Source organism: Oreochromis niloticus, linkage group LG3 (assembly GCF_001858045.2).
Source record: "Oreochromis niloticus isolate F11D_XX linkage group LG3, O_niloticus_UMD_NMBU, whole genome shotgun sequence".
NCBI lineage: Eukaryota > Metazoa > Chordata > Actinopteri > Cichliformes > Cichlidae > Oreochromis > Oreochromis niloticus.
Window position 1 is genome coordinate 31,869,909 of NC_031967.2, and position 20,361 is coordinate 31,890,269.

The window sequence follows — 20,361 nt, forward strand, 5'->3', positions numbered from 1 at the left end:
TGTGCCCTTTTGTGTGTGTTGTTTTAGAAACAAGGTTAGGCATGACTCAGTGCTCCCCTCACTTGTATATTCTCATTATGTCTCTCTCTTTCACCAACAGCACTGCTGTGTCTTCTTCTGTGGGATCCAGATGCCAAGGAAACACATTTGCATGCACTCTGAGCACGTGACTCATTTCAGTTTGCTGCTCCTTCAACCTCAGTCTCAGCTCTGGTGCTGAATCTCAGCACAGTCAGCTTAACTCAGGGCGCTGCATTATGATTTCATGACTGAACTCTGATAACAGAGCACACTTTAAAAATTTTGTTTTTATTTCTCTGAGCATCCTAAACAAGAACAAAGTCACTAAAATGAGAAAGCTGTAGGTAAGCGATAAAGACTGCAATCACCCTGAGGGTGCACTGCAACTGGAGAACAGCCTAATTTGCTTGTGCTTCATCTATTTGCATGCGTTTTCCCCAAACAGAGGAGCGCTGCGCTCTCAGGGGCCTGACAGGAGAGGAGTGACTGTTACTGTGAGTTCCTCATGATTGTAGGCATGACGTGTTTAAGGTGACAGGGCAGTAATAGTGTTGAGGTTTACTGAAGCTCTATAAAGGTGAATGTAAAGGTGAGCTGTGAGAATGATGATTTAAAAGGTTTTTACACTACAGCTATAAAGCCTGCTGGCATTTTCTTAAATGAAACCAAAGACGTGAAATTAAAAGTCTTACAAGGTGACAGATGTATTGCAAACATAAGGCGGATTAAAATTCAAGTGATTGCTGTCAAAAATTGTTTTCCATCATATCAACATTTCATGTGTAATCTGAGTTAAGAAAAGATGGCTGAGGTGTGTGTGTGTGTGTGTCTGTGTGTGTGTGTGTGGGCGTGTGTGTGCTGCCCCTCAAGTGAGAGGCTAAAAGGGGGAATGTCTGACAAAAATAACAAGAATTGCAGCAGCCTCGGAACTGCAATAATACAATTTTGGGTGCTCGAGGGCAAGTTTCATTACACAAACAGGGGTTTTCTTTGTGAGCACTGGTCTCATTAGCATTTGGCAGGCCCTTACGTTGGGATATGTTTTATGATTCAGGTGTAGGTTATTGTTGGACACTTATTTGTGATGCTTAAGGTAAGGGCTTCATTATATCAGCACGGATCCTCACATATCTACAAACTGTGTGTGTGTGTGTGTGTGTGTGCCTCCAGACGTAGCCTAAAAGAAACCACCAAAGGCTCCACAGATCAGAGACAGAAGCATTCCAGCCCCACCCAAACACATGCACACAGCTGTCTACAACTTCACCTACTCACAAGCTACATGTTTCCCTCAACCAACCGTTTATCTCAAACATTTCATGTGTTAACTCCATCTGGATTATTTTCTGCGGTCAGGCCTCACAGTGTGGCTACAAGTCATCCGTGAAACACGATAACCTACAAAGAAAAAAGGCAAGAAAATTGGGGTGTTTATACCAGTTTCTTGCATGAGCATTTGAGTGAATATCAGGAATTCGTCCCGTAATATCAGAGAGAGCAATGCAATGCTGAAGTAACTCCATGAGAAAATAAGAGAGGAAACAGAAAAGTGAACTCATGCGGTGTCCTTACTATTGCACCTTAATCATTAGATACACACTAGAAATGTGGCAGTCTGTCGTGAGAGGATGAGAAGTGAAAATGTCTTTATCAAACTTTAAGTCAAGTCGATTTCTTTCCAAGTTCCTAAGACCACTGGGACCTGGATGATAGAGAATCTACACAGACATAACCTTAAACTACAGTTCTTCAAGAGCCTGTCTGCTCATCTCTGTCTTTGTTACCTGCTGAAGCTCAGGCTCTGGCTGCTGGGCTGGAGTCTGCATGCACTCAGCTTTAAACTCACTCAGAGTTCTTGGCTAGCTTTACTTTAGCATGTTGTGTGTGCAGGTGCTTACACAGAGCCAAAGTTATCTCACCTTATCTGAATCTGATTTTTACGTTATCATGTCATGTGTACCTTTGGTGGAATGGCACCATCAGTGGCCATGTTATGTTGGAAGAAGGGAAAGTTATTCTCTCAGCTGGCTGAATGAAAGCATGCATTTATATTTAGGAAACTCAATTAATCACAAAAAAAAAAAACTGTTACACTGTCAAATTAAAACATGTTGTTCATTTTCACTGACTAATTATAGCGTATTTTTTCAGAATGTTAAGAGTTTGATTTTAAAATTGTCAGGTTTTGACTCAATTTTGTTTTGTTTTGTCTGAAAAATGGTCCAAAAACTAAGAAGAAAAGCTAAAAACCAACAACAAATATTCATATCTGATAGGCAGTAAAAAGTGGATTTTTTGGCTCTGCTTTTGCTTCATAAATGAACAAAAAAGAAAAAAAAAAAACTCATAAAGTAAAGCTCAGTACAAGTTGCTGGAAACATGAATACTCCTACATTTTTTCCTGCCGCCCTCTCATCAATGCGCTCTACTGTGCACTATGTTACTGCACAACATATGTTTTTGGTTAGGTAGGACAGTTAGCAAAGCAGGGCAGTGGACAGGAAACACACACACACACACACACACACACACACAGAGAGAAAGTAGGGACAATAGCATCTCTATCTGATGGCATCTTTATCTACCCCCCTCTGAGAAGACTGCTACTGGAGGCTACCTTTACTGGAATGCAGGGGGAAAACACACACACACCAGCTGTATACAACCCCAAGACAGCTGGCTGCATACCTCTGACCAAACGTCAAAACATGCCTTTGTAAAAATCCCTGAGTTTTCTCTTTCTGTCGCCAGCAAAACAAAAAGCAAAACAAAAAGCAAAACAAAAAAGATATCAGCTGGGAGACTCAGATTCTTACTGTTTTGAAACTCATTCTGCTGGAATGCTCCCCACAAGAAACACAGCTTGATTTCCAGCAGTAGAAGAAGAAGGAGAAAAATCCCTCTCAGCCACAAATCGAAAACATCAAACTCTTTTGGAGGCTCACCCCTTTGTGCTAACATGTACTGATTTACAGTCTGGATTAAGATGAGACAGTCTTAAAGCGCCAAAAACCCTGCAACAATGAGCCATTGCCTGCTCTGCTTCCACTGCACTAGATTAACAATTTTAAGCAGACAGAACTGATCATTTAAAGGAGTTTTACCAGTTTATATCCTTATTTATCCTGTGATAAATCCATTAAATCTAGATCCTGGATCAGTTAAGGGCTTCCCAGATTTCCTTATGATCTCAACTGTTGTGAAAATAATAGATTCAGTACACTAACGTGCTAATGCCAAACTTTGTTAATTACTCCTGATTAACTTCAAAAGTCATCCAGATCCACAAAAAAGTGAGACATTAGTGCAAAAACAGGCCATGTGAAATTTGCAGGAGTTCATGACCAGCCAGTAGGATGATAATCAGATAAAAATAAAGAAATACCCAATGAAATTTTCTCCATTGCAGGATTCATATCATAGTCTTTGCTGGGTTTGTGAAGACTCCACAAAGCTCCGCATAATTTTACTCTGAGGGAGCCCAACTTAAAAACAGCTCGGTCAGAGTTCAGCCGTTGGAAAAAACAGCGCCAAAGCTACCTCCTGCTGCCGGTCAGTGCAGCGCTGCTGGTTTCGGTGGTTGTGCGGCCTGGGAGATTGGCCGATAGTTTGCGGGCTGACTGAGAGGAGAATGGAGATGGAGACCCAGCTTTATGCAACTCGTGGACCACAATGAAAATAGACTGTAAACAAGCAAGAGTACAGCTCCCAGAACAGTACGGGCTCTGAACTCTTTTCCTCAGCTGACAACTGAAGGAACACCAGAGCAATCTGAACGTGCAATTTGAATTAATCTTTGTTTTGGCATGCTTCACCTTCAAGTGATAGACTGTGGTCATTTATTACCCCAGCTGGACATTCACACGAGTCCTTCTTAAAATTTTAATCAAACTATTTTTACAACTTTTCTTTTTTTGCAGTAATGAGTATATCAGAGAGAGAGCTCAGGCCGAGCAGTTTGGAGACAAAGTTTGAAAGTGACAGTGGATATATTTGACAAAGGGTGTTGAAGATGAAGCTGCCAGACGGGTGAAAAAGAGGAAGACCACAGAGAAACTCATGGATGTAGTGAAGGAGGACATGCAGAGGGTTGGTGTGACAGAGGAGGACAGGCTGAGATGGACCCTGATGGTGGTTAAGTGCTTTGAGTGCTTGTCGACGAAGGTATTTGGGACCAAGAGTATCTTGTAAAATATATTTGGACAATGCTATTGACTTGTAACTGCTAATCTGTTCACTCAGGTCCTTCCTATTTAGTGTTTTACTAAAGGAAACCTGGTTAGGTTGTTGCTTTGAAGGTCCTCAATTTCAGTGATGTCAGTCACAAGTCTCTCATAGCCTGGACAAGTGGACAAGCAACAACTTCACAGTCCTTTTTTGTCTTTGTCCACTGGGAGCTGGAGGGTCACTCCAACCAGCACTTGTAATGGCTCAAACCTGGCTGTGCATTTATGCTGTGCTGAGTCTACACACAGTTTTGTAGACCATTATCTACATGTTGTAGCTGTTAAGTGCTACCAGAGGGCGGTGTGACAAACAACCGGTCTGTGGGCTACTCAAGCTTGTGCTGTTATTGGTCCTACAGCCAGTCGCAGAGAAATTATAACATGCAAGTTAAAACATACATTTTGTACTTCCCTTTTATCTTCCAGTCCACTTCTCAACCAATCAGGATTTGACTGACCCACAATGTCTCCACATCGAGCTGCACGTTAGCATTTCTTTTGGAGGTCTGTATGTAAAAACGTGTGCATGGGTTGCATACCCATAATCCTTCACTATGCGTAGGCAAATACAGCCATAGAATATTAGCTATAAAAGGTGATGAGCAGGCTACGGAGGTTACACTGTGCTCAACAAGGCTGCAACGCAGATTTGAACTGAATTGAAGTCCTTCCGTGGGATGAGGAACTTTCAGCAAAAGCAGCTTATTTCATTCCTATTGTTTGATTTATTCATTTTCTTTTTTAATAAACAGGACGGGTGCAACTTCTGTGTGCACAAGCCATTGCATTACCACGCACACCAATCCAACATTTACCAGTTCTAGTCCGATATCTGCCAAGCCGAACCACAGATCACTGCAAGTGTTAACTCAAGCTTTGCTCCTGAGTCTGAGAAAAGAGACTGGCAATCATCAGGCTCGACTTAAACATTTACTTACTGGTATTTATGATTAAGATAATAAATGACAACGGGAGAAAACGAAGTTGAATGAAATTTTTTTTTAAATGTTATTCACTTTTATTTATTTGTCCCTGCATCTCCGCTGCTGCGTACTCCTGTTACTGTATTTATTCAGGCTAGATTCTCCTTCTCTCAGTCTCAGTGCACCTCCTGTTACTTGTCCTCACACATACGTCACGTGTGGAACTAACCAGAGACAGATGAAGTGAAATAATGTTAATGGCCTTGGTGACAACACATTATGTTCCAGTAAAAGTTTCCAAACTAGCGTTACACCGAGCGTAACGACAGCAGGAGACAGAAAAGCATCACGTCTGCTCGCTTTGACCACAGCTTGGTTCGATCTCGGGAGGAGACACAAATCCCTTGGGGGTTGCGTGAGGAAGGGCATCCGGGATAAAACTCGCTGCCAAATCAAATATGCGGAGCTACCCGCTGTGGTGACCCCTTATGAATAAGGGAGCAGCTGAAACCAGCTTTTAGTCTATGATCTGAATCCGGTCTTCAGGTGTTCTTTATAATGACCAAATTCTAACATTATTAAAGGTACAACTATGTGTACATCTGGCTAAAAGACACGCTCAGTGACCGTGTTTTTTTGGAGGAATTGAAGGGATTTTTTTCCCCTCAGCTGGCTAAAAGAAAGCTTCCATTTATTATCAAGAAATTCAACCTGAATGAGCATAGATTGTTTTTGAAATTGCGACCAGTCTGGTTTGACTCATTCAGACAGATTTGTCTGAAAAACCGTCGAAACATTAAGAAGATTAAGTTATGGATTAAAAAAATAGCAAATATTTGTATATGATAAGCAGTAAACAATGAATTTTTGACATTTTTGCTCTGTTTTTGCCTTATAAATGAACCGAAACATCCTCCTCATGAAGTAAAACTCAGTATAAATTCCTGGAAATGTGAAAACCCACAAAGCACGGCTGATGATGTACCTACAACCTCCAAGCTCTTGTTGCCCATCACAAACTGGTCTCTAACCATGTTAGGCTAGCTCTCAAGATGCTGATGTATTTTTTTCAATTCAATTGTATTTATATAGCTACCAATTTCATTTTTATAGCGCCAAATCAAAAAAACAGTTACCTCAAGGTGCTTTACATTGTAAGGTAGACCCTACAACAATACATAAAACCCAATAATCATATGACCCCCCTAAGAGCAAGCACTGTGGCGACAGTGGGAAGGAAAAACTCCCTTTTAACAGGAAGAAACCTCCGGTAGAACCAGGCTCAGGGAGGGGCGGCCATCTGCTGCGACCGGTTGGGGTGAGAGAAGGAAGACAGGATAAAAGACATGCTGTGAAAGAGAGCCAGAGATTAATAAGTATAGTGTAGTAAACAACAAACAACTGAATGAAATGTATCGGATCAGGCAAAGATGCTATCCAATCCAGCTTTTCGAATAAGGATTAGACCAATCAATATGTGGACTCGCCACCTCAGCACTGCCATAAATAAAGCGTAATCCAATGGGAGACATAGAAAAGTCAGTTTGTCACAAAATACCTAAACCAGATCTGGGGTTGAGAATCGGCCCGGCAGAGGCTCCAATCCGGCCCACTGGACAGGTCTGGAAAATGTGAAAGAGGGCGTCCATTTAACTGTATTTTCCAACTGATAAAGACCTCTCCCACGAACATATGACACCAAAATAATTAAGTAGCAGATAAATAATTAAATAATAGTAAAGTTCATGTTTGTTCACTATCTGCTATAGAAATTTCTGTTTTTATAGAAGAATTTTTTTTACAGAAAAAAGTTAAATTACAAAAAGTTTTTACAAAAAATTTTCTGTACAAAAAAAAAGTTTCTTATAATTTAAGCCCAAAGAGTCGTGCTGAGAGATTTATTTCTCCAGCAGGATTTCTTTATCACATAAAAAAAAAACAGATGAACTGTTGCCCTTCCTTTTGTAACATTCAGATTTCTCAGGCATTGAATGTGTAGTTAATCTTCTTTGCACTGACAGAAAGGAGAGTTTCACTGGTCTGGCTTATTTAAGATCAAAGTGGTCTGTATTTGGCTCACAATGTGAAATGAGTTTGACACCCCAGTCACACAGTCTGCAATGGAGCACCTCATACAAGGTCAAAATTTGGAGGCATTTGGGTAAAAATGCTAAGTTGCACAATGCAGTCTGAGATGTTCTAGATAGCAAACATGTCGGGTCTGCGAGAGCTTCGGTGGGAAAAAAAGTACAGCAGTAACATGGGCAACTGGTATCCATCTAAAAACCTCAGCAGAGTTGAAAACATGAGCCATTTAATTTAATTCTGAGCATAACCAATTACCGTGCTGTATGCAAAAAGACTCAATTAGTCACTATAACTTAAAACCGCCCCTCAAACTGTGACCAAAGCAAGATCTTTAAAGCCAAAGATGGATTTCTTTTAGATGTGCAACGATCCCGTTGGAGCGTCGTCTCACGGTCAGAGACCACAGAACAGCTTAAAAAAAAAACTGTTGAGGAGGCACAGAGACAGAAACAGCAGAGAGCTCGCAGTAGATCATAAAACCACACATGAAAGCGAGCTGACAGCACCGCGGCAGCTGCTCTGTCAAACACAACAATGAAAGGAACTCATCACTTAGTCTTCCAAAACCACAAAGGACATAACAAATGTCACACAACATACGTGTCTGACAACCAGTAGGGCTTTTAATGATACGTCACCCTAAAACACACCTGTGTGACTGTAAGTAGGAGTTTCCACCATTTGCACATAAAGTTCATGCTTCTTTGGCTGCGTTCTATGTGTTTTTACTCAGTTTAATCTCCGCTAACTGAATTTTTATTATTACATTTCTCAGGAAACTATGACGTGTGGCAGGAAATTTCTTTAAGTTTGAAAAGCAATATTTCAAAATACCTGAAAAACAAAGCTTGGCATTAAATCGATGCTCTGTCAACATGTTAAAAAGTTTGAAAAAGTGTCTGATGTTGGATTTTTATTGTGGTAAATACATCGCCTTAATGGATAACCAGTGTGTTTGTCGAAGACTTGGCGGGCCTTCTTGTACTCTCTCTTCTGTGCACCATTGAAGTGCGCCAAGTTAAATCATGTCCGCAGCCAACAGGTGCTAATTTAAGACCTCTTCACGGGCTTTGTATTTATTTTAAAAGTCGAGTGGAAAGATTAAAATAATGAGGTGGTGAAAAGGCTTTTAACCGTTCAAGTTTTTGTTTTTCCTTCCTCTCTGGCACACCGATTCAGCTCACCTACCACATGGAGGACATTTTCCAGCTTCAAACTAAAATACCTCTATTTACTTTGTTCGTATTTTCACTCCTTACTGTAGTATGTTGAGCTTTTTACATGGCATTTTATCACTTATTAAGTTTTTATTTAATTTCACCATTTTCCTCTACGTCATTGAGCTATAGCGATAGCCTAGTGGTTTACACATTCGCTTGACAAGCAAAAGGTTGCAAGTCTGATTCCAGATAGAGAGACAAACAGGTCCCCTTTGGGTCTCATCCAAATCTAAACACGCAAGCCTTTATTGAGCTATAGGCTCTCAAAAATCTGATTTACTTACCTACATAGCAATAAACCATCACCATCGGTGCCATGGCCCCAATTAAACACATGAAGATGTAAAAACAAACTAATAAATTGCTTTTGACTCGCCTTTAGGTTTTCCCATATGCACCATGACTCTTCTTTCCTCACCTCTATTTTCACCAAAGCATGTTTACGTCTCGACTGACCGACTGGCTGAAAAGCACTAGTAAGAGGCTCAAAGACCGAGTCGCTGAACGGCTGAGCGAGCAGCAAAGCCAACGAGTGACCGACCAACTTTAAACAAAACCTCAAACTCACCGTGTCATCACACAGCTGATCACTGGCTGAAAGGACACCATAGAATTCCAGTCTGGGAAATGTGTGTAGGAAAGCCATACACACACACACACACACACACACAGACACACACCCACAGAGAGTAGCAATTAGTTATGCTCCTGGTGAAATGTTGACCAAATGGCTTACATCCCTCTGCTGTCTCAGACTGGAGAAGCCAACCCTCCCCCTCCTGCAGCACACACACATTCTTCAAAACACAGACACTGTGAAAAGGGCACCAGGCTGCTCCATAAAGACACACTGCTGAATGACACTTGTATCCACATTAAAGCTTTTCAGGGATAAATCCTGAGAAAAGGGAACTTTTTAAATGTTAGAAGCCTGTAAGAAGTGTGCTGGATCTGACTGAAACAAACAATGATTTAATGACCTATTGTTGCCTCACTCATTTTTCATTAACTGCTTGTTAAATAGAGATATTCTGTCATAACCTATACATGCCTGAGGGATTACCTATCTCATCTGACCTGGGAGTGCCTTGGGATCTCACCCCGAGCGGGAGCTGAGGATAGTGGGGGACAATGGCATTCAGCATATAAGCAAGCAAAATGAAAGAAGGTGCGCCCATGCTTGACTTTTTGACATCATATATCAAATCAATGATCAGCTGCCTCGCCGCCAAGTTCCTCAACCCACGGACGAACTTTAACTCCACCATCCCGGACTGTAGCTGACTACCCCGGCCCTTGTTCTGCTCCAGTGAGCCTCTGATGCTACAGATGAGAATCCCGCTTCATACGTCATGGAGCCAGCAGTGAACTCAGTGTAGCACGAGTCCCAGCTCTCCACCTGCTTCTGGATCTGGTTGTGCAGCAGATCACCAGAGTTGCACCATGCACAACGCAGCAGGGCACATTATTTGTCAGGTAATTTCATTAAAATGCCACAGAGAGGTTGAGTTCAGCAAAGTTGATCAATAACTTTTAAGCCTCAACAAAACCTAAGTGGCGTTAATAAAAAGAACAAATCACCCCTTCAGAATTCTTACAAGGGAAGAAACTAGCAATAAAGATCAAATTGTTTTTCACATGAGGCTGTTGACCTACTTATCTCTGCTCCATTTTAACATGGGAGTCTATGGCGATTTATACATTTTCAAAGCAGCCTCAAGTGGCCACTAGAAGAATTGCGGTTTTTGTCTTTATGCATTGGCTTCATTTATCAACCTGTAACCTGCTGCTTTGTACTAAAGCACAATCACAACACAGGCTGGTATCAATCTTAGAAAGCTGGAATGGGACCTTGACTTAAGATTATTTTGTAAAACAGAAATCTGTAGACAGTAAATAGATAAGATAAAGAAAGTCACAGGCTCACACAGTGCTCATCCCTCTAAATCTGTGGTCCACACAGACACCGTAACGCTCTGTGTGCAGGCCCTCCCTGACCCTAAAACACATTCCACACTCACGCCTTTCACACACCTCAGCTTTACCTTCGCTCTGCCTGCCCTTCTCCCCTTTCCTTCAAGGACTTAACACTTAATCATTAAACACCCCAAACACATTGCAGCACCACACTTCCTTGTCCGTCACTCACCTTCCGAGCTGATTTTATTGTGTGTCCATCTGTGTGTGAGTTTCAGCTTGCCACCGGACACAAAACAGCCACAGAGCCCAGTTTTGATTTTTATCTCCTTTAGCGGTCTCAGTCACATTTTCCCAGGGGCTATGTTACTGTGTTTCCAGATGACTGAGCCAGGCTTTTCCATTCCCCCGCTGTGGTCAATTTAGACGCACACCAGCCAACATTTACACCACTACCACTGCTGCGACTTCTCAACAGAGTGGGAAAGAGACAGAGAGAGCGAGCACGAGAGGCACTGGGAGCAGAGGTTGCATGTCCTACTTATGCACGGACCACCCCCAGCAGAACACACAGCAATAATTGCTTGCAGTAATTCAAAGACGCCCTCCTCGGTTCTACCGGCTCACCACCCGTGGCATCAAACTGTGAGAAGAGAGGCTGGGAGGAAACCTTGCCCCCACCAAGCGACTTGATCTCGCAGCATGAGGTCACGTCAGCATCTGAAAGCCTGAAGGTAAAACTGTTGTTTTTAGCTTGCTGAACATCTCTTTCAGATAGGTGGCGTTTCTCGGCAATGATGCAGCCCGCCACCATTTATTACACATTTTCGTTCATCTTACTTGACAGCACAGAGTAATAGATTCTGTAGTGCATTAAGACTCTTCAGAGGGGACCAGTGCTTTGGAGAAAAAAGGCAACTGTTGTTCTGTGCGTAAGACTAAGCAAATGGATTAAACTGTCTCAACTTAGCTGATTAGCTTTCAGTGCACAAACCTTACAGAGTAGCTTTCTACATCTTGGGATGGGAAGGTGGACCGGCGGATTGTCACAGTGTCAGCAGTAAACCAGACATCATAGTGGACTGCTGCAGCAGTAAGAGAGCTGAGCCAAAAGGCCGTCTTCGTTCCAACCCCAACCGAGGATCATGAAGTCTGAGTATTGACCAAGAGAGTAACGCAGAAATTAGTTTCCTCCTCATAGGGTGGCTGGGCTAAGCCTTAGAGATATCCAGAGGGCGTGTCAAAAAGGAGCCAGCTGGTTAGGATGCCTCCTTTTTAGAGGTTTTCTTTTCTCTGGCGACACCCAACTGGGAGGAGATCCTGAGGTAGACCCACTGGAGAGATTATATATCGCTTGTCAGGCCTGAGAACGCTTTAGGATCTGCCAGGAGCAACTGGAAAGTTTAGGAGGGTAGAAGGATGTATGGAATATCCTGCTGCTACTGCGATCTGACTTTGGATGGATGGATGGATGGATGGATGGATCACTGTATATCATACTGCTGCTGCTGGCGGGGCAATAAATTAAAAAAGATAAAATGCCCTTTATTTTGTTTGTTTGTAAAAACATACAAATATCCTCATAAATATCACAGTAGCAAACTTCCTTAAAATATTGTGATTTAAGCTGAGGCTATATCACAAGTTGTGGATGCAGGAATGCAACCAAATACTTTTAGATGCCTTCTTGAATCTGTGCGGACACAACATCACACCGCACCGGTGCAAACTCAAGTAAAAGCATCTTAGAAACCATGTGAGGAACATGCAATGAGCACAGAGAATCACAGGATTTCATTTACAAGGATTCCTACATCATACAAACAGCCTCACGCTGGATTATTTATGGCCCAGGCCAAGTCACCTCAAGTATGACGTCTGTCAACACTTGGGCGTCTTCACCTCAAATTAAATGACGTAACAGAAAGATGAACAGTCTCCTTTCGTCCAGGATCCCCCCTGAGAACCACTTTTAGCACCCCTGGCAGGAACCTTTGACCTCCAGGTTTGAAAGCACAGTGGCATTACACTCTGTGTGTGTGTGTGTGTGTGTGTGTGTGTGTGTTGGGGGGGAATCAAAGACAGTGACAGCTGACAAACATCAACCAGCACCGGATATCTGCTTTAGCCTTGGAGAATCACTTGGGTTTTTTTATTTTCTTCACAGAAAGAGGACTTTAAACTAAGCTGTGCACAATCACTTCAGTGGAAAGTTCAAACCAGCAACCCAGGGAGCAGCTACACAGACCTGCGACAATAACCACCACAACCGCTGCTCTGTTGGGTCAGGCCTGTTGCAACAGCCACATCCTTATGAAATCCAATTCCTACATCCAATGAGAGTGCACTGGCATGCAAGTAACAAGCCAAGGGTCTAAATCTGTGCAGAAAACTTCACAGAACGCAGCGTGCATTTAACACAGTGCAGCATAAGCGACTTTACACACACTTTCAGCGCGTCCAAACGGGGAGTTTTCACACACAAACACACGTATATACGCTGTCAGTTGTTATGGTCACTCACTTTGGTGATGATGAGCGGCTCGCCGTGCTCTAGCCCTCCTTTCAACGTGAACCCCCAAGGCGCGCCCCCGCTCAACTGGACCTGAATGTGGTGGAAGGAGACGAGCTGCTCCACGGTTTCCATCCTTCTCCCTCCGCTCCGTGTATCCGTTATCCCTCTCGTTTTCTTCGTCCTGCTCTCTGTGTTGTTACTGAGGTTAGCGGCGCCGGTGGCGGTTCCCCTGCTTCTCCATCACCGCTGTAACATCAACGAGGAACGGATGGATTGGCTGAGCAAGAAGGACGGAGGGAGTGAGTCCAAAAGGGGGAGGGCAGAAAGTTTTAACGCGGGGCTCAAAGTTAGCAACAGTTACAGTGACATGTCGCTTTCTACTTCCGGTTAAAGTGTTTAAAATGACCGCAAAGTGACTTCTAGTCGAATGCTATAATGGTAGGTTTGTGTTATAACGTATCACAATCATCTTTTGGTAATACCACCTCATATACTTGGCTTTTAACGCGAAAATTTCCCATTAAATTACATTTTATTTTTATATCCACACAACCTATTTCCGGTCTAATATTCACAAAATTCCCACGGCAACAAACTTTGGGAAAACTTTTACAACGCGAGGTAGGCGGGCACTTCTTCCACTAGCCAAACGCATCGATTTGATCGATGGAAAGCTCAGCCAATGAGAGAGCGGCTTTCGGAAGTATCTTCCAATACGATGTGCCAAAGAGGCAGGAGTTGTGAGGGCGCCCACCGCTGTATTGTTAACAGCATCAGGCGGTAAGCAGCAGAACGAGAGGAGAGTCCTGGTCTTTTATTTGAAACAGGAGATCCGCTGCGAAAACTATCAGCTCATTTTAACCCGCCATCTCCACATATAATTGCATGATTTAATGCAAGAGAGCTGCTTCACTATAATTTTGCTCTATAACTTAATACTGCAGGCCTCTGAAGAGCAGATTTTAGCCATATCAAGTGAAATCACTACTTATTAAGGACTATGTTAATAAGATTACTACAAATATATATGTTTTCTGCCTATAAATGTTTGTTTTGCCATAGAGGATGTGGCTTTCAACCAAGCTGCTTGGTTTTTTTTGGGGGGGGGGGGGGGTTAAACTGTAAAACACTTTTGTTTAGCAAATATTGAGAAAGACAGAAAAAGTACAGACGTCTCTAAGTTCAATTTGTCTTGATTTACTAGCCAAGGAATCCCATAAAGTTGATTTTGTTCATCTGAATGCAGCGTTTTTAGCGGGAGAAACGTTTCGTCACTCATTCAAGTGACATGTAAAGTTGCTCAATGTGAGAGGAAAGTCACAGGCAGGTGAGTGACATAATAAACCATCTTTTATACCATAATGAAGTGAATATAAAATTTTTATAAAAGATTCATTTATGTGGTCTGGACATTGCTGGAAACATTTGAGATATTTTAATAAAGTTCTATTTATTTTAATAAATATATATTTAATTTAATAAAGTAAATTTTTAATCATATGCATTATTTATTTTATTAATATACATTGCATTTAATGAAATTTTTTTATAGTTAAATATGTTTTTTTTAAATAATTTGATAAACTGCCAATGTGTAATAAACTACTCTTTTCTCTGTTTTAGTGTATAAAAAGTTGCACATTATAATTTACAATCTTGTTCCCGTTGAGGCGGAGCTTACTAAAGGAATGGGAAAAGTGTGAATTAGCACTCAATCCAGATATTGAAAAGCTCTCTTATCTGCAGCTGGAGGAAACTATTTTCAGTCATCAGTCATTTGAAGTTATGAAAGGAATCTCTGAGTGCACTTTAAACACACTTACAGGTTATCCGTTGTGTTTCTGCATTATGCTGACAGACATACAGACACTCCTGCTCAGTCTCAAATGCTGAAGATGTAACATCCAAGTCTGGCTTGTTATGAAAAGATCTTAACTCTGTTCACAGACTTCTATACCTATCAAAACAAAGACTTTCCACCCTCCACCCTGAAGCTCTGCAGACCTACACGAGCACCTAATTATGCTGGCTTGCAGGCCAACAATAACATTTCATATCACATCCCGCATATTTCTAAATTCTTGCCAGTCTTCTTATATAACAGCTGTACTAAGACACAATCAATCGAGAAAACACCACCAGTCAAAGGTGTGGTGTAAGAAAAACACACCGCATCTTGTTTAACATCTTGTTAAAGTGTGTCTTGAAAAAAATGTCACACATGGACATTGGTTTAAATCCTAGTCTAGCATGAAGACTCAGAGAAGGCAGTTAGCTACTCTAGCTCTGCCTGGGGGAAAGTACACCTAACTACACATCTAAAGGTTGAAATGAGCATATTATACATAAACAGTTATTGTGAATGTAATAAACATGTTCCCATGTGTCTTGGGGTGTTAGTTTGAGTCAGATGTATTAAAAATATCTAACAGATAACATACGAAGCGATGAAAACAGCCAAAGAGGCCACTAAAAGGCATGAAAAATGTCTGACATGTTAAGTATAAGTTAAGTGAAGGGTAAAACTATACTAATTAACTGCATTTAGATACTTTTATTCCTCATTGACACCATACCCAGACAATAATTGTGCTCTCAAATAATCCCCAAAGTTTCTTACATAAGGTATCACACATGGTGAAAATAACTACACAGCAAAAAAGAAAAAAAAACAAAGGTTGTATAAAAAATTGACAGAAAATGTTCTTGTAATTTTTTGGCAGTACATTATCTTTTTTCCTGCAGACGTTTGAGAATTTCTGTGTATGGTCAATTGCAAAAATTGAATCTGTGGTCAAAAAATATTTTTAAAAAAGAAAAAAATGTATTTAATTTTAAAATAGTACACTGTACAGTATTCTTTCAGGGTTTTCAGTGTACATGCTATCAAAACTGGTAGCTCCAACACATAAAATGTATTATGCAGTTATATTATTTCTCCAAAAGTTGAATCTGTTCATCTGGACGTAGCGTTTTGGGGGAGAAACGTTTCGTCACTCATCCAAGTGACTTCTTCAGTCTCAGCTGACTGCAGGTTTCCCCAATCTTATAAACAGTACATTTGCATAATGACTGAAACCAGCCCACTGAAGGAACATTGGGCTGGGAGGTCAGTTCCTTAATCATAATTATGCAAATTCTCATGACCATTGATCAGCAATCACTGACCAAAACCCACTGATCAAAGAACACTGATCAATGGCCATGAGTACCATTCACAGAGAGTTGGGGAATGGCTGAAATCACAGCATTGTAAGATGGTGACAGATGTACCCTTAGGCCCCCTCCTCGATTCAGAGATGGTCTTTCACTTTTCACGTAAATGCCCTCCTTGACTCCGCGCTCAAACCAGCGTTCCTCCCTGTCCAGGATGTGTACATCCTCATCCTTGAAAGAGTGTCCACTGGCCTGTAGGTGTAAATAGACTGCAGAGTCCTGGCCTGACGAGGTAGCTCTTCTGTGTTGTGCCATCCGCTTCGCCAGAGGTTGTTTGGTTTCCCCGATGTATAAATCCTGGCAATCCTCCTGGCACTTAACAGCGTACACTATGTTACTCTGTTTGTGTCGGGGGACCCGATCCTTGGGGTGGACCAGTTTTTGGCACAGCGTGTTTTGCGGTTTGAAAGCCACAGAGACCCGGTGTTTAGAAAAAATGCATCTCAACTGTTCCGATACTCCTGACACATATGGGATCACTACAGGTTTTCGCTTGGGCAGCGGTTGTCCTTCTCTCCTGGATCGGCTGGAGCTTTCTTTAGGTGCCTTTCCAGCTTTGACAAAGGTCCAGCTGGGATAACTGGGTACATCTTTCGCCATCTTACAATGCTGTGATTTCAGCCATTCCCCAACTCTCTGTGAATGGTACTCATGGCCATTGATCAGTGTTCTTTGATCAGTGGGTTTTGGTCAGTGATTGCTGATCAGTGGTCATGGGAATTTGCATAATTATGATTAGGAACTGACCTCACAGCCCATTGTTCCTTCAGTGGGCTGGTTTCAGTCATTATGCAAATGTACTGTTTATAAGGTTTGGGGAAACCTGCAGTCAGCTGAGACTGAAGAAGTCACTTGGATGAGTGACGAAACGTTTCTCCCACAAAACGCTACGTCCAGATGAACAGATTCAACTTTTGGAGATTTACTTTCCTGGATGATTGAGAATGCATCAAGAAGTTATATTATTTGTTCATATCTGGTCATTAATTCACCCAAAATATCACAAATAGTATAAAAGTCACGAACCGCAGTGTCTGTTGACATGAAATGACGTGCTTTCCCAACTTCAAACTGTATTCTGCAGAGTTTCTGTATTTTAACTTAAAAAGAAACAATTATTTTGTACAAATGCGCTCTTGCCTGATCTCGCAGCCATGCTCCCGTCTCCAGTCTGCTCCCTGTAGCCTGAAGTTTTCCCACACTCTCCCTGCAGACAGAAATGATTGGACTATAGATAATCACAGCTGTGGAATGTCACCAAATTGCAATGCATTTAACTACACGTGTGTGTATGAGTGTCTATCTTTGTGTTTCAATAGAAAGAACAAACGAAGGAGAAGTGATAGAGAATCAAAGAAGACGGAGACAACAGATGTGGGCATGCCCAGACATCCCACCTTTCATCCAGACCACGAGGACTTCGTTTTGGTCAGATTCCTCTCGGCCTTGTTTTATTCTAAGAAACTCTGAGCTGGAATATTTGGTTTGGTGGTAAGTGCTGCTTTCATGTGAGGTCAAGTTTTTAAAAAAAAAACACAAGGCGAAAGAAGTGGAGATGGTTTATAGTGCGTGTTTCTTTCATTTATTTTGATTCTAGTGGGATTAGCATTTGAGGCTCAAACAGAGACAGGATGTCATCTAATCAGATTTTCCTCGCATAGAAGTGTGTAATATATATATATATATATATATATATATACATATATATATACATACATACATACATACATACATACATACATGTATATGTATCTCTCTCTCTCTCTCTCTTTGAAAAACTGTTATATTTAGAGCATCTTTTAAGTGGAATAAGTTGCCTTATGCAATTAGAGAATTGGCTACTATTCATAATTTCAAAAATCCCTTAAAAGCCTATTTACACAGCTTTTAATTATTGTAATTATTGTAAGAGATCAATGCCATTTGTAATGGAAATTTGTGTATTTTGTCTCAGTGTTATTTATATTTATATGCTCATAGTTTCACAATTTTAAAACCTCACTGTGGATGTAAGAGCCAAATTATGTGGATATTTTGCATCCACTTTATTGTGTGATATTTTATTTGATGGTTTGGGCCCCAGGAAGACTAGCAACCACTGTTGTGGAAGCTAATGAGGTTCCTTATAAATAAACAATAAACACTTCCAGTATTGCTCCGTCTCCAGCCTTGGTGGTGCCGTTCTCATATTGTTCCCCTGCAGCTGAGAGTACACCTTGGCTGGTGCTGTGGAGAACAACTGGTTTATTCTCCTGCCTTCTATCTCTCTGGTGTACCTCTTCAATGTAGGCTAGGCTAGCCAAGGCTATGAGTCTTTGGCCAAGGCTATGAGTCTCGCTCTTTGAGATACAGTGAGAACAGGGGCTCAGAGTACAGCTGCTGTTCCTCCACAACTGAAGGAGCCAGTTGAGGTGGTTCAGGCATCTGACTACTAGAACTCCTGGAAGCGCCAATGTGAGGTATTCCTGGCATCCCCTGCCAGGAGGAAGCCCCAGAGCTTGCTGACAAGATTAACATCTCTTGGGTGGCTTGGGAATGTCTCCGTTTCCCTGCAAATGAGCTTGAGGAGGTGGTGGGGTGAGGGAAGTCTGGGTTTCTCTGGTCAGACTGCTGCCTCCGCCACCTGAACCCAGATAGAATGTTATGTTTAAACTTGTGCACAGACTGCTTTTGTCTAACAATAACAAGCCTTATTATTTCATTTACAAAATTCTTACATTCAAAGCTGATTGCGGGTGAATGGCACAACAACGGGCCTCAGGATCTTGTCATGGTATCTCTGTGCATTCAAAGTGCCAGAAACCTGTGTTTGTTTTCTATAACATACGCCTGCCCATACCAGAACCCCCCCCCAATTGGCCACTCAATACTCAGCACTGACATCAGCAAACCACTTACCCACATGACACCACACACGCTGTCGGCCATCTGCTCTGAACAGTGAAAACCAGAACTCATCAGTGAACAGAACGCCTCTCCAACATGCCAGATGCCACTAAATGTGAGTATTTGCCTACTCAAGTCAGTTACGACAACAAACTGCAGTCAGGTCCAGACCTCGATGAGGACAACAAGCATGCAGATGAGCTTCTCTGGCACAGTTTCCTGACAGTTTCTGCAGAAATTCTTTGGTTATGCAAATCGATTGCTGCTGCAGTTGTCTGGGTGTCTGGTCTCAGATGATCCTGGAAGTGACCATGCTGGTTGTGAGGGTCCTGGGTTGGTGTGGTTACACGTGGTCTGTGGTTTTGAGGCCGGTTGGATGTACTACCAAATTCTATGAAACACCTTTGGAGACTGCTTATGGTAACAGCAATGGGCAACAGCTCTGGTAGACATTCCTGCAGTCAGCATGCCAATTGTACACTCCTTCAAAAGTTGCAACATCTGTGGCATTGTGCTGTGTGACCAAACTGCACATTTCAGAGTGGCCTTTTATTGTGGGCAGTCTAAGGCACACCTGTGCAATATTCATGCTGTCTAATCAGCACCTTGATATGCCACACCTGTGAGGTGTGACGGATTATCTCGGCAAAGGAGAAATGCTCACTAACACAGATTTAGAGAGATTTGTGAACAATATTTGAGAGCAGTGTTGGTCAAGTTACTTGAAAAAAGTAATCAGTTACTAATTACTGATTACTTCCCCCCAAAAGTAATCCCGTTACTTTACTGATTACTTATTTTCAAAAGTAATCAATTACTTAGTTACTTAGTTACTTTTTAAAAACACGATTTACAACCTGAATAGGTGATAAAGCGATAGATCTTTCAGCCCAATTCTACTTTTTCTGCATAATTCATCATACAAAATGTAATCAAATGGAAAAGTCTCTTTTTAAAACTTGTTTTATTAGTTTTAATCTTTTAACTTTATGCATCAAGCAAAAATTAAATTATATGCAACATTCTCTGACTGGAAGAAATTTGTTTAACATTTAAACCTATTTTCTGCACATTCCAGCACATAAAATAAAATATATTTTTGTGTTTACACTCACTCTTTCAAATAGATGCAAGTAAAACACAGCAGAAAATAAATAAAATCAAAGACTAGCGGTCCTGTTGCTCTATTTTCACCTGTAAAGCAGGACTGGGGTAGGCGGAGGAGGTTTACCCTGGTGCAGGTGTGCCGCAGCGGTCAGTGGAAGAATCCGCGAGTTTCTCTGTGAATTTCACATTACGTCGTAGTACACTCGGTGCTTGCTTGGAAGTTTAGGGGTTTTTTCGCTGTA

The 20,361-nt window shown here is 41.7% G+C and overlaps 1 protein-coding gene across 2 annotated transcripts in view; it reads right to left on the reverse strand.

Annotated features, from left to right (window-relative positions):
* Positions 1-13,208, reverse strand: part of shroom4 (shroom family member 4) — a 105,032-nt gene extending 91,824 nt beyond the window's left edge. Inside the window, exons 1-2 of one of the 2 annotated variants that reach the window (XM_025904374.1) lie at positions 12,920-13,054; positions 11,390-11,547 (exon numbers count right to left, since the gene is read on the reverse strand). Coding sequence is in view for 1 of the 2 variants with exons in the window: in XM_019353139.2 (XP_019208684.1) it covers positions 12,920-13,042 (123 nt within the window). In the remaining variant the exon portion in view is untranslated. Of the gene's footprint in view, positions 1-11,389; positions 11,548-12,919 lie in introns of both variants that reach the window. The other variant, XM_019353139.2, reaches the window with a different exon arrangement.
* Positions 13,209-20,361: the final 7,153 nt, after the last annotated feature.